At 43.2% G+C, this 15,592-nt stretch overlaps 1 protein-coding gene across 1 annotated transcript in view; it reads left to right on the top strand.

Moving 5' to 3' along the window:
* The window catches only part of crocc2 (ciliary rootlet coiled-coil, rootletin family member 2), a 296,277-nt gene that overhangs the window by 121,428 nt on the left and 159,257 nt on the right, over positions 1–15,592 (top strand). The window contains exons 13-16 of the mRNA XM_043702904.1: positions 4,720–4,919; positions 8,432–8,614; positions 11,128–11,272; positions 12,104–12,250. Of these exons, the coding sequence (XP_043558839.1) occupies positions 4,720–4,919; positions 8,432–8,614; positions 11,128–11,272; positions 12,104–12,250 (675 nt within the window). The remainder of the gene's footprint in view (positions 1–4,719; positions 4,920–8,431; positions 8,615–11,127; positions 11,273–12,103; positions 12,251–15,592) is intronic.

Here is a 15,592-nt window from a genome sequence, read left to right as displayed (position 1 = left end):
TCCCTTCATCAGGCCCTCTATTCCTGATTGAAGAGCTTTTGCCTGAAACATTGATTTTCCTGTTCCCCGGATGCTGCCTGAACTGCTTTGCTTTTCCAGCACCACTCTATTCTAGAATCTGGTTTCCAGCATCTGCAGTCCTTGTTTTTATCTAGTGGGAGGAATGGGGACCTACCTGGGAAAGGCCACAGTGGCCATGTCTCTAGCACTGAGCCTGGCTCTGTGGCTCAGAAGGGAAGTGGGGAGAGTAGGAGAGCAATACTGATAGGAGATTCAATGGTGAGAGGAACAGACAGGAGATTCTGTGGTCCCGAACAAAACTCCGGGATGGTATGTTGCCTCCCGGGTGCCAGCGTCAGGGATTCTCGGATCGAGTCTACAGGATTCTTAAGGGGGCGTGAGAGCACCCAGAAGTTGTGGTACACATCAGTGACATAGCTAGGAAAAAGGATGAGGGCCTGAAAAGAGAATATAGGGAGTTAGGTTGGAAGCTAGAAGGCAGGACGAGCAGAGTAGTAATCTCGGGATTGCTACCGGTGCCATGTGCTAGTGAGGCTAGGAACAGTGAGCAAGTGCAGCTGAACACATGGCTGCAGGGCTGTTGTAGCAGGGAGGGCCTCAGATATGTGGATCATGGGATACCTTCTGGGGAAGGTGGGACATGTACAAGAAGGAGGGGTTGCACCTAAACTGGAGGGGCACCAATATCCTGGGTGCGAGGTTTGCTAGAGCTCTTTGGGAGGGTTTGGCAGGAGGGTGGGGACTGGAACTATGGATTGGAGGACAGGGTAGCTAGTGAACATCCAGATACGGCGTGCAGAGAGTCTGTGAGGAAGGGTAGACAGTTGATAGGCAAAGCTGCAGTCAGTGTGATGCATTGAAGTGTGTCTATTTTAACGCAAGAAGGACCAGGAATTAGGGTGATGAACTTAGAGCAGGGATCAGTACTTGGAACTATGATGTTGTAGACATTACGGAGACATGGAAATCACAGGGGCAGGAATAGTTGTTGGATATTCCAGGGTTTAGATGTTTCAAAAGGATTAGGGAGGGAGGTAAAAGAGGTGGGGGAGTGGCATTGCTACTTAGAGATAGTATCACAGCTGCAGAAAGGGAGGTCGTTGAGGTGAGTTTGTCAACAGTCAGTATGGGTAGAAGTCAGAAACAGGAAAGGAGCAGTCACTTTATTGGGAGTTTTCTACAGATTCTCCAGTAGAAACAGAGACACAGAGGGGCAGATTGGGAGGAAGATTTTGGAAAGGTGCAGAAGTCACAGGGTTGTTGCCATGTGTGACTTTAACTTCCCTAATATTGATTGGAACCTCCTTAGTGCAAATAGTTTGGAAGCAACAATCTTTGTCAGATTTGTCCAGGAAGGGTTCCTGACACAATATGTAGATAAGCTGACTAGAGAGGAGGCCATTTTGAACTTAGTGCTTGGCAACAAACTAGCCAGGGTCAGATCTCTTGGTGGGAGAGCATTTTGATGATAGTGATCACAACTCCTTGACCTTTACTTAGTCATGGAGAGGGATCGGAGCAGATGGTATGGGAAAGTATTTAATTGGGGGAGGGGGAATTACAATGCTATTAGGCTGGCACCAGGGTGCCTAAATTGGGAACAGATGTTCTCAGGAAAATGCACGACAGAAATGTGGAGGTTGTTTAGGGAGCATTTGCTGACAGTGCTGGATAGGTTTGTCCCACTGAGGCAAGGAAGGGATGGTAGGGTGAAGGAACCTTGGGTGGCAAGGGATGTAGAACATTAGTCAAGAGGAAGAGGGAAGCTTACTTAAGGTTGAGGAGGCAAGGATCAGACAGGGCTTCAGAGGTTTACAAAGTAGCCAGGAAGGAACTGTAGAATGGACTGAGGAGAGCTAGACGGGGGCATGAAATTCTTTAGGGGGTAGGATTAAGGAAAATCCTAAAGCATTCTACACTTATGTGAGGAACAACAGGATGGCCAGAGTGAGGGTAGGGCTGATCAACGATAATGGAGGGAACTTGTGCCCTAAGTTGGAGGAAGTAGGGGAGGTCCTTAATGAAGACTTTGCTTCAGTATTCACTACTGAGAGGGACCTTTTCATTTGTGAGGACAGGGTAAACCAGGTTGAAACGCTCGAACAGATTGATGTTAAAAAGGAAGATGTGTTGAAAATTTTGAAAAATGTAAGGATAGATAAGTCTCCTGGACCAGATGGGATATACCCAAGGTTACTAAAGGAAGTGAGGCAAGAGATTGCTGCGCCTTTGGTGATGATCTTTGCATCCTCACTGTCCACTGGAGTAGTGCTAGATGATTGGGGGGTGGCAAATGTTATTCTTTTGTTCAAGAAAGGGAATAAGGATAATCCTGAGAATAACAGACCAGTCAGTCTTACATCTGTGGTGGGCAAATTATTAGAGAGGATTGGAAAAGTACATTTTGGTTAAAGCTAGTCAGCATAGCTTTGTGAGGGGGCAGGTCATGCCTCACAACCTTGTTGAATTCTTTGAGGATGTAACAAAACACATTGATGAAGGGAGAGCAGTAGATGTAGTGTACATTAAATTTAGGGGACATTTGATAAGGTTCCCTGTGGTAAGCTCTTTCAGTAAGTAAGGAGGCATGGGATACAGGGAATTCTGGCTGTCTGGATACAGAATTGGTGGGCCCATAGAATACAGAGGGTGGTAGTAGATGGAAAGTATTCAATCTGGAGCTCAGTGACCTGTGGTGTTCCGCAAGGAACTGTTCTGGGACCTCTGCTCTTTGTGCTTTTTATAAATGATTTGGATGAGGAAGTGGAAGGGTGAGTTTGTACATTTGTCGATGACATGAAAATTGGTGTAGTTGTGGATAGTGTGGAGTGCTGTTATAGATTGCAAGAAGCCATTGACAGGATGTAGAACTGGGCTGATAAGTGGCAAATAGAATTCAAACTGGAAAAGTATGAAATGATTCATTTTGGAAGGTCGAATTTGAATGCAAATTACAGGGTTAAAGGCAGGATTCTTGGCAGTGTAGAGGGACAGCGGGATCTTGGAGTCTATGTCTATGGCAGGGGGATTGAGTTTAAGAGATATGAGGTTATGCTGCAGCTCTGTAGAGCCCTGGTCAGACCAGACTTGGAATATTGTGATCAGTTCTGGTCACCTTATTATAGGAAGGATGTGGAAGCTTTAGAGAGGGTGCAGAGGAGGTTTACCAGGATGCTGCCTGGACTAGAGGGTATGTCTTATGAAGAAAGTTTGAGGGAGCTAGGGCTTTTCTCATTGGAGCATAGAAGGGTGAAAGGCGACGTGATAGAGGTGTACAAGATGGTGAGAGGCACAGATGGGGTGGATAATCAGAGACTTTTTCTCAGGGCAGAAATGGCTATCAAAAGGGGACATAATTTTAAGGTGACTGGAGGAAGGTTTGGGGAGAAGTCTGAGGTAGGTTCTTTACGCAGAGTGGTGGATGTGTGGAATGCACTGCCAGTGGTGGTAGTAAAGTCAGACACATTAGGGACATTTAAGCGACTTTTGGATAGGCACATGGATGATAGTAAAATGTAGGTTAGTTTGATCTTCGATAAAAAGTCAGCACAACATCGAGGGCTGAAGGGCCAATACTGTGCTGTACTGTTCTATGTTCTGACAGGAGTGCAACTTCTCCAGTCAGGCTCTCTATGTGTTGTGGTCCCCATCACATAAACCGAGTCCAATTTTCATGAATTTAAGCAATCACCTGCAACCATAACCAGTTGATATGAAGAAAGGCCACCGTCGCAGCAGATAACCAAGCTCCAAGTTCCATTTTCACTGCCCAGCTTCCCAATTTCCACCAGGCAAGCAAGATTAAAACCAATAAAGAATAAAGGTCTCTTTGCAATGTCTAATCAGAGATTCTTAGATTTGGTACTTTTTAAAATTATTATTTATTCATGGAATGTAGATGTTGTGACTCGGGATTTATTGCCCATCCCTAACTGTCCTTGAGAAAGTGATGGGGAGTTGCTGCCTCCAACTGTTGTGGTCTATGTTATGGAGGGCCAAGAGCTGTTCAGACATGAGGTCCAGGAGTCAGACCCAGCGACAATCTAGGAATGGCCAATAAAGTTTCATCTCCGAATCGTGAATCACTCAGAGGGTCACCAGCAGATGCTCCCACCCATCTGCTGCTCTTATCCTGCATGTTAGATCATGGGTTTGGATGGTGCTGGTGGAGGATTCATGGTGAGTTCTTGCAGTGCATCTTGTAGATGGTACCCACTGCTGCTATTATGTGAAGTGGAGGAAGAGAGGTATTAAGACAGTATGTGGCGTGCTGATCCTGTGGGACTGTTTTGTCCTGGATGGTATTGAGCCTCTTGTGTGTTATTGGGTTGTGATATGCACTATGAGTTGGATACAAGGTAAACCTTCCTGTACACTGTCCCATTGTATTGTGGGAAATGATCAATCACTGTCCACCGTGCCTTTTCTGACTTGCAATTCCGTCACTTTAATTTCTTTTCGTTTCTCAGCTCAATTACTCCTTCAGCAGCAATAGTGAGTAGAATTAATCAAGGTAGAAATTTGTGAATGTTGGTCATTCTTTCTTGCACATGCGTGACTTTTAAAAAGGATTTCCAGATGGTGAGGAATTCTTGCTTAGCTCTGGGTGTTTAATGTGGGACAACTGATTGTGCCAGTGGAAAGTTAGTGCATTGAGTCAGTTTGTCATGAGTGAAGTGTGGCCATTTTTTTTTTCAGGAGTTTTGTGGAAAATTGGACGCTGTTCAGGATGTAGTCAGTTCTTTGAAGAAGCAGCTGGGGGAGAGTGAGAGTGAGCGGAGGCAACTCGAGCAGAAGATGGTGAAGCTGAAAGATGAATTGGAGTCTTCAGGCCGGGCCCGGGATGATGCCAAGAGGGATGCAGCGCGCTATCGATCCTCTCTGGAAATCATTGGAAGGTGGGATTTGGCATATTTCTGGAAAAGACAGAATGTACCAAGGAATGAATTTCAAGGCTGTGCCACCATGTGTTAAAGATGTTTATTTTGTTTCAAGATATAATCAAAGTGAGTTGACTGAATCCAGGATTCAGCCTTTCCCTGGCATCACTATTTATAATCAAGTAGTGTACTTATTTACCTGAAGTTTGAGGGTCACACATACCGATTTCAGTGGCTGCTGAGCCCTGCACTTGCTAATTGCAAAATCTGTAAGACTGAGAGCAGCCTGAGAGAGAAAGATAGAACAAATTTATGGTAAGACAGATATTATCTCACTGAAATGTGGGAAACAGGTTGCTAACGCCTCGCTGCTGGAATCTGTTTACTTACAAAATTGTGGTTTATTACTGATGCACATTTCAGACTCAGTTATTATTGTCCCAGAATTTGCTCTCGGAGGGAGTTCTACACCTTGGAACTACCTTCTTACAAATGCATAGAGTGGCCAGGATTTTACCAGTCGCCGGCGGGTGGCAATGTGTGCCGACAAAACAGCATGAGGCTGTGCCAATTGGCTGGCAGCGTGACCCTGCTGCTGGAAGTGGGGTGTGTGTGGTGGAGGGGGGTGGAGCTTCCCCAGCTGTGGATCTAGAAATGGAGAGGCTGCTTGGCCCATGGAGTAGGGAGGCTCGTTTCCATCTAAGGAAGCCCGCTTTCAGAATTTTGGCAATGGTGCAGTCAACGCCATTATGTGGACAGACCTCCACCTAAATGGAGCAGGCAGTGGGCAACAATGTGATCGGCACTCTGTCTAATCTCGGCCCGGTGGCGTAGGCTTTCCTTGCTGTTTGCTCACTGAAGTCTTAGCCTTCTCACCAGGAGAGGTCCTCCCCTGCTAAGATGAGCAAGAGATCTCAAGATCTGGGCCAGGCCAGTAAAACAAACAAACAAAAAAAAACCCTTAGGTCAAGTTTCATTTGGAAAACCCACCAGTGAGATGGTTGGAAATCCAGAAGACCACTGTGCCTGCTTGCAGAGCTTTTCTGGATCTGGCATCCCCAAGCCACTCCTGGATGGTCACCTCCATTTATCTGGTATCACCCACACACCAAGATAAGAAGATTTGCCACACCATCTGCTGCCATCGGCAGCAAAATAAAAGAATCACTCATTGGGGGCCTTCTCTGTGAAAATTAGCTGCCTACCATCTTGGAGCAAGCTTTTTACGTGCTCCCCCAGCAAACGGATCACACTGACAGCCAATTGCCTTAGCCTCGTGGAACTTTTCCACAAGGTCTTGTAAAATCCTGGCCACTTGGTGCCATTTGTCAGACAACACGTCAGAGCTACACACCTCTTACCAAATGTAAATTTGGGGGCAAGAATGACCAATCGAATCAGAGTCTTGCCTCCAGCAGAAATGAGTCACTGATAAACCGCAATTCCGCAAGTAGAGTGCAGGATTCTTTGTTCCCAGCAAGTTCAGTGTGACGATACTGCTTTGCCCTTAATCCATTCAATCCTTCTCACACAGGCTGCCCTCCGAGTTCACAATCTTCCTGCTTAATTCCTCATCTCCACATCATGAGAGCCCTTTTCTCAGTTTCCCAGGGTGGCACCTGATACCTAAACCAACCTGCAAAGGAGTTGCAGGATGCCAGAGAACAGTCAATCCCAAACAACCCTGCCTCTGGTTGTGATGGGGCAAATACAATGGTACTGGCCTCAGGACCTCAGAATATCCCAAGCCCTGCTAGGCCAATGAAATACTTTTACAAAGTGTAGTTGCCGTGGTAATATGTGTGACATCGTGCCCAAATGCACAAAGTAAGGTCATGCATCTGTTTGGGTCATGTTGATTTGATTTGATGACAGGAAGTGGATAATAGCTTCCCCTCTCTTCTTAAAATGACATGAAATATTTTATATCCATCTGAAGTGGCCTGGTTTTAAAATCCCTTTGACAAAAAAGACAACCCTCGCAACCAATCTCGAACTCTCTCAGTACAGCAGTGCTGTGTCTGCCTAGATTTTTGTACTCACGTCTCTGAAGTGGAACTTGGATACACTACCTTCTGACTCAGTGCTACCCACTGAGCCACGGCTACCAGCCAAAGATGATCTCTGAATTTGAGTCAATTTTCTCGCAGCTGCCCGGCAAGTTAATTAGAAATGTGTTTGAACAGTGAATGCCATTCTGTACATCCAAATAAAATTAAGAAACACATTTCCCAACAGCTTTGAGACTGTAGAGTTTATTCATGTGAGTGCACGTGTGTTGGTCAGGAAAGAAATGTTGCTCTGTGGATTTCTGCCAGTTGGAAACTCAAAGCCTCTTTGTAGAGATGGCAGTGGGTGGATGAACACCTAGTAAGACTGTTGTGTTTTGGCTCACATTTGATCCAAAGTTTTTTTTTTGTTTTTAAAGCAATTCTTTAAAGATCCAGAGACACTTATACACTACTCCCACTGACTAGTAACTACAACTAAACAGTCCAGGGTTTACGTCTTATCACGAGTCTTATTTCTCACTTTAAGGCAGGTTTCCTTAAGAAAACATTGGTATAATCTCGCATTGGCAAATCTGTGCTTGTTATGAAGTTAAAAGGAACATTGTGCTCAGAATTGCATGCCCTGGACCAGCAGGTCTATTAATTGCTTTTAAATAGAACCTGAGAGTTCTGATGCATGCCTACATGACTATGGAAGATGTCAACAGGAAATGTTGGAAATGCTCAGCAACTTCAGACAGTGTTTGTAGAGGAGAGAGTTAATGTTTTATGTCAAAAACCACATAAAAAGAGGATTAGTTTCAGCTGTGCTGCCCCTTTGACAAATAAGTTTATCAACATCTACAACTTTATCCAGCCAAGCTCTTGAACGGTTTATAAAGGATTTAAATTCATAAACCCATCACTGGACTTCCTTTGGTCATCTTTGCATAACTTTCAATGAAAACACTGACATAGATCAAACAGAGAAAAATAATTATAATACCTAATATTCACACCTCTGCCATTGTTAAATCACATGTGACTGCTCCTTATACCTATGAAAATCTTCACACTGAAATATCAGTCTAGATTATGTGCTTGGTTCTCAGAATAGGAATTGAACCTATAATCTTCTGTCTCAAAATGTCAGAGTACTGTGGAATGATCCAATTTACAGTCTAAGCACTCACATAGATTAGAGGTCAGTAAATTGACTAATTCCAACTTGATATTTTCTACCTGTAAAACTACAGGTAAGAAAATCATTGGCTCTTAAGAAATCTGTATCTCCTGAGTCTTCCTTTCTAAGAATGCTGATATCACTCAATCACAGCTCGCCCCAGATATCTGCAATGATTTCAAATCTGTACCATTGTAGTTGCTTGTCAATGCTACCACTGTGACAATTCTTTGCCGTTAACAATTGTGAATCATGTACATACCAGCTGTTGATGAGATACATTCAAAAGGTTCTTTTCCATCCTGCATCTCTCCCCCACCTCCCTCCACCCCTATTCCTGACCCCAATCCCTTCAGTGAGAAAGGTAACTTGGAGAAGTTGGTACATTCTCTGAACCAACAAATCGATAACTTGCAGATGGATGTAGAGCACGCGAAAGCCGTGAACGCTGACTTGCAACGCCAGCGAGATCACCTGGAAGATGAGAAGGAGGAGTTACACAAAGACAAAGAACAAGCCAAGAAAGAAGTTGAGAGAGGGTAAGCAGACACATTAACAAATTAATATCGATGGTGATGTTAACCATTCCGCTCCTTTAACTTTAAGCCCAGAGGGAAGATGTGTTTTAAGAAAAAGTAATACTTGGAAATTAATAGAATCACAGAATCCCCACACTGTGGAAAGATGCTACTCGGCCTATTGAGTCTGCACTTACCCTCAGAGTATCCCACCCAGACCCAACCGTCCATCCCCGCATTTACCATAACTAATCTGCCTAGCCTACATAGTACAGGGCAACTTACCATGGCCAATCCATCTAATCTGCACACCCCTGAATACTATGAGCAACTTACCATGGCCAATCCACCTGACTTGCACATCTTTGGAGTCTGGGAGGAAACCGGAGCACCCAGGGGAAACCTATGCTGACGCAGAAAAACATGCAAACTCCACACAAACAATCATCCAAAGCTAAGATCGAACCCAGGTCTCCATCATGGTGAGGCAGTAGCGCTAATCACTGAGGCATATACTGAGCCTCCATTTTGTGGTGTAAAGACACGAGTCAGACCAGTATGTCTTATTTGCTCTTTCTGTTGTTTTTTACTTTCTGGGAACAAACGCAAGCTAGGAATTAGGGAATGGAAGAGTTCCTTTAGACTTTGCACCTATGGCTGATATACGGTTACTCATAAGTGCAGGATGATTCCAGTCCATGGAGAGATTTGTTCTGGACCCCTCTCTCTCTTGTGCAGTCTTGTGTGCGTCCCGTGGCTGTGGAATGAGAGTCTGTGGGATCCATCGATAGAATCAGGGTCTTCTGTATTCAGCAAAGTAACACTGAATACAGCATCCAGTAGATTTAGAAAAGAATATTACAGCTTGTTATCAAAACTTTGATGAAGCAAATGGTTTTTGTGGTGAGAGGGAAAGGAATTATACCTAAATATATAAAGATTAAAATGAGGCACACAAAACAATTTTATAACAATTGTAAGATTCATTAGAGAGAACCAAGCAGAATTGAGGAAGTACAGTGGATATCTGAAACAGGAAATAAGAGGGACTAGACGACAGAACATGGGTATAGGAGGAAGTGAGGGTGCCGATGCTGGAGAATCAGAGCTGAAAAGATTGGCGCTGGAAAAGCACAGCAGGTCAGGCAGCATCCCAGGAGCAGGAGAGTTGACGTTGCGGGCATAAACCCTTCATCAGGAATGTGGAGGGGGAAGGGGAATGAGAGATAAATGGGAGTGGGAGTGGGGCTAGGTTGGTAGGTAGGTGGGAAGGCAATAGGTGGATGCTGATGGGGTGGGGGTAAATGTGATATGTCGGTGGGGAGGCTGGAGCGGATAAGTGGGAATAGATTAGTGACAAACATAAGAGGGACCAAAAATAATTTACAAACAGTTGAATAATTAAGTAGTCGTCAAAGAAAAGGAAATGGATTATGGACCAGAAGGATCATCTTGTGGAGACAGATGGCATGATTTAGATAATAAATGAAGACTTTGTATCGAGAGAAGAGGATGCTGTGAAAGTATTAATAAAAGATGAGGCAGTAGAGATATTGGATAGGGTGAAAATAGATCAAGAGTTGGTACATAATGTCAGCAATCCTCGAAGTAGAAATATCACTCAGTTTGGACACATGCACCCTGTGTTACAGCAGCAAGAAAGCGAAAGATTATGTGGGCTCCGGCCACAATCTTCCAAAAAATGGGGGGTGGTTCCACAGCATTGAGAATTGGAACTGTTACATCTCAGAGTAAAGAATGAGGGGGGAGAGAGAGAGAAAGAAAAATTGGGCAACTATAGGCAAATCTATCTGATATCGATGGTGACTGATTTTTACAGAAAATAATCAAGAATTAAATGAATGCCCATTTTGAAGAGAATGGGTTAATAAAAGTAAGCAGAAATTTGTAATCTAGTTCTTTTAAAGCAGTGGACAGGGTTGACAAGTGCATTGCATGTATTGTTGCATTTATGAGAAGACTACAATAAAGCACTACATTTTTGATTAAAGCAACTGTGGCAGATGATCCAATGGTTATTTATTTCCTTTGGTGCTTTCAAGGGGTCACAGAGACTGTTATTAGAATCACCACTGTTCCTGACATTATTCACATTATGACAGCCTGGGCTGGCTTGGAAAGCATGATTTCAAAGTTTGCTATTGATAGGAAATTTTGCAAAGTAGTAAACAATGTGGATGCTTTGCAACAGATTTCAGGAGACCAGTTCCAGAGTGATTGATTGACAAACAGAGACATGGCAGATTAAATTTAGTGAAGAAAAGTTATATGTGTTGGCAGGAAGAATGAGGAAAGACAATGGGCACGCTAACCCAGTGAGCTGTGATTTTATCTATCTGTAAGAAATAACAGTCGAATTAAGTCATTTGGATTTTGGATTCAATAAATTCATTAAGTATTTCAAATACAACCAGGATGACTTGATAGCAGTCATTTTATGGGATGTTAAGATGCTTCTCTAATGACATTCTTTAATGTCTTCTGGATATCATTAAATGTGCTAATTCTTGCAGGCAGAAGGCATTGGAGCTAATGGAAAGCAAGAACTCATCTTTGAGAAAAGAGTTGGTCATTGTTAAAGAAGCCTTGAACAAAGCTACACTGGAGAAGGAAGTCTTACAGAATGAGAAGGTCGACCTGGCTGAGGCTCTCAGCAAGGTACGTGGCACAGAGTGCAAGAAGCCCACAGCTGATCATGAGTTTCAAGGGGATGTTTGTGCAGTATAAAGTGTGAGAACCCAACATTTAAGGGGTGTAAAGTAAGAGGGAGCACTTTTCAGAGATTCAAATCGAACGCTTGCACAAATGCAAGACCACCTGACAATAGATTCTATGACACAATATTGCAATCATCTGGATTTAAACCACTGTGATAGAAAGTGAGAATGACCTCTGGGAGCCAAGGAAAACAATGGTAACAGCAACTAATTATAAGTTCTGGCATCTGAGACTTTGAAAGTCCATGTTGACTATACAGTACTTTTTCATTATTAACTTAATTCTTGCAGTCTCTGGTCTGCATGAGTTATGAGTGCTGCATTTAAATTTATTTTTACTTCAGGACATTCGTATTATTGCTTTGGGTTCTAAAGTTTTAAATTCATTGGATTAACTCCTGTTTAAAATTATTTTTCAATTTAGCGAGACATTGTGTTTGTTTTACTTGGTATGGGCCCACTAGTATTAAAGCAAGCTTACATGTGCTTGTATTCCTTTGTTGATGCAGTCTAATGTTGGATCATTCGATTAATAGAATCCATATGCATTCTTTCTAGTAACAGCTGTATCTTTAAGAAAAATTCTTTCTAAAGATTGTTTTTCTTTGAATGCATGTAATGGGTTTCATAAAGACATTGAATTCTCTTTCTGTCTTCTATGGCCACGGATGGTTTTATTTAATCTCCATCGCTTTTTCTGCAATTTGTTTGTTTTTTTCTCCCTCCCATTAATGCTATTTTTCTGATTGACACTCCTCCTTTCATCATTCAGGCTGAGCTGACTAACGCAGACTTAGAGTTGTCCTTAAGCAAGCTGAAGACCGAAGAAGATGCTCTGCGAGACACTCTTGCTAAGATGAGCATATTAAATGAAGGATTAGCTCAGGATAAGGTTGAATTGAACCGTATCCTCCTGCGGGTGAGTTAACTGAGACAATCTCGGAGGATCATCACAGAGTGGGGGTCACTTTTCCATACACACTCCCTCTTGCTGTACATGAGACTGATGAGGGTTATACATTACATGATGCCAAACAGCAAACTGTAGCATATAGATCACAATATGAAAGCCAGAAATGCATTGGGTTCGATTCCTAATCTTAGTTGATGTACCTGAGGAGATGATACCAGTATTATCATTATTAGGAGATCATTGAAAGCTGCAAGTGGCCTCAATATCACAATTGAAATAACTCCACAGAGGTCAGTATTCCATCACCAAGTCTCCCTTTATTTACTCATGAATAGTCCTACACTTTAGTACTGCCTCATTCAGAGTCAGGGACCAGAGTGTCAGCTTCTCTGACATTGCCTTTTTTTAATATGTTATTCAAGTCTCTCTGATTGGACCAGATTAACAGCCCCAGTCAAGGAACTCACATTCTATGAGGTTCACTTAGCTGACCTAGTTACAATCACTACATTCCTCATCCATCTGAGTAATTGCCTCCAACTCAATGTCCGATATGGATGGCGTGTAATGCAAGATTCTGATCGCTTACTCCTGGAGAGACTCGGTAAACTTTCACTCTCCTCTCCTGGCAGCAAAGGCATCAAAGTGCCTACTTCTATTGTGGATTCAGAGTACTCAACAATGCCTAACGGAGAGAGGATGAATCCACAGGTTCCAGTGGGATTTCCATCTGTTCCAAGAGGCAGGGCAAGCTTTGCTCCCGTAGCTTTGTGAACTTGCTGCTTCCTTATGGTCCACATGCTTGTTCAGAATGGTCACACCTACCCGAACCTTATACATCACTAGTCCTGACCTCGCGTCAACCATGCCTATTACCCATGCGGGGCCATTTCTGTGATTCTTACACCAAACTTTGTCCCCCCTATCAACCTGGGTCTGTTGCTTGGCAGAGTTTTGTGTTTAGTATTGACATTCCTGATACCATCCTCCAGCTTTCCCCACCCGCACCCCATTCCCAACCCCACCTCCACCCCCTACTCCCCAAGGTACCCGGAAGATCAAAATTAACCTGGTGCTGGAGTCTTCTTCCGACTAGCAATTCTGACAGTGCTTTCCCTGAAGTTGCATGTGGGGTGGTCCTGTAATCAAATAAGAACCATGACAGCTTGCTATCCAGCGAGGCTGTAGGCTGTTTCTTCAAGCCAGCCTTTGAACTTTGGACTGCTCTTCCTGCAAGGCCATTGGATGAGGTATGGAGCTGTCCTTGTATGTCAAAACCTATTCAACTGTAAGAAATAACCAAATTCCTTGCTGGTAAACAATGGTCCATGATCTATGACTAGCACTTCCAGGAATCAGTTTTGTTGAAAAAGATACTCACAGTTTTTCTATTGTCGACCCCGTGTTTGACAAATTAACTCTCTGCACATCCAACCACTTTGAGTGGGCATCCACAGTGACTGAGAATGTTGAAGCCATGAAAGGACCTGCATAGTCAACATGCAACTGAGTCCAGGGTTTACCCGGCCATTCCCATGAATCTGCAGGAGCTGCAGGTGCTAATTTTTGCCCTTGTTGTCACTCCGGGCACTGCCCCTCCAACGCAGCTATGTCTACATCCAAGCCTGACCTACCAGACATTACTAATGCCATCCAGGCCTCTTCAAAATGAAGATGTTGGTGAGAAGTTGAGTTCAGTTAGTATTTGATGGCACCTTTGCTCAGGACAATCACTCTTATTCACCATGACAATATGCTGTCCTCTATTGTGAGGTGGGTCTCTGCAGGTCCAAAAAGTCTTAATTCTACTTGTGACAGCTCTTTGGTTTCCCCATCACCACTAGCTGTTCCTGTTTTGAAAGGACTGGATGTTTCTGTGTCCTAAATCAGGGATTATTGAGCAGTCTTCTGAGTATTTTCCTCAGCCCATAGCACTTTTTTTGGTGTCTATCTGTATGTGTGTGGGAAGTGAGTTTTATGAAAAGGTTAGAGTTTTAGCTTATAGTTATGTTGATGCTTCACAATTATTTGCATGTCACTAGAATCTGTTTATTTGTAATAAATAGTAATCATTGTTCATAAACCTGGTCTGTGCTCTCTGATAACCTAGGTCTAAAGTACAGAAAATAGGGAATGCTGTGTATTTTTATGAATTCTCTAACTTTTTAAAAATAATTCTGGCAATAGTGAGCCTTGATGTTTCAATCTTGATGGTTCCTTGGTGTCTGCTCCACCGTTCAATAAGTTCCTGGCTGGTATAAGTCTGAACTTGGCAGTCCAGCATTATCACTGTAGCACTTGATGTCCTTAACATCCTTTCATTTATCATACTCTGTATTGAACAGACTTACCAACTGAATGTTCACAGTTCTCTCTATGGCAGTGATTCCAAAGATTCACAGCTCTTTGAGTGATCAAGAAATTTCACCTCCATTCAGTTCTAAATAGCCATCTTTTTAATCTGAGACTGCAAGCCCTGGTTTTTATCTCTCTGACCTGGAGAAACATTGTCCCAGCACACACCTTTTCAAGCTGTTCCAGAGTCTTACGTATAAAAGAGATGACTTCTCCACTTTCGAGACGAAAGGCCTACTCAATCGCACCCTTGTGCTGAAGAAATATCACATCGCTATAGGTATGCAGGTTATTGTGACCCTAAATATTTTACATTAAGAACATCACTCACTATGTTATTAACACAGCAACCAGGGTCATTGAACTTCATGCTTGGCTGGCAATCATTTTGGGCAAAGATCACACTTGATGTTTTTGTTTGAAGTTCATGTGCTAGCTAACTGTTTACATCTACTTTTGGAAGAAAGTAGTATTTTGTTGATATTTGGTTTTTTTTTCATTTTTCTACCCAGATTGGATGCCATTGTAACAGCCAGTTAATCTTATTCAAATTTATCACCAAACAAGATTAGTGAATTGGATTAGAGAACGTTGTTTCCTGTATAACTCCCATGCAATATCCCATCCATTTATCCCATCCAGGACAAAGCAGCAGCATGCTTGATTGGCACTACATCCACAAGCATCCACCAGTGCCGCTCAGTAGCAGCAGTGGATGCAAGATACACTGCAGAAATTCACCAAAGATCCTCAGACAGCACTTTCCAAACACATGACCACTTAGATCTAAAAAGACAAGGGTAGCAGATATATAGAAACACCACCACCTTCAAGTTCCCCTCCAAATCACTCACCATCCTGACTTGGAAATGTATTGCCGTTGCTTCACTGTTGCTGGCCTCCCTAATGGCATTTTGGGTCAACTCATAGGAGGTGGACTGCAGCGGTTCAAGAAGGCAACTCACCATCATCTTCTCAAGGGCAACTAGGGAC

This window comes from Chiloscyllium plagiosum, chromosome 13 (assembly GCF_004010195.1).
Source record: "Chiloscyllium plagiosum isolate BGI_BamShark_2017 chromosome 13, ASM401019v2, whole genome shotgun sequence".
NCBI classification, from domain to species: domain Eukaryota; kingdom Metazoa; phylum Chordata; class Chondrichthyes; order Orectolobiformes; family Hemiscylliidae; genus Chiloscyllium; species Chiloscyllium plagiosum.
Note: the sequence above shows the minus strand (reverse complement) of the source record. Positions and strands in the feature narration are given on the sequence as shown.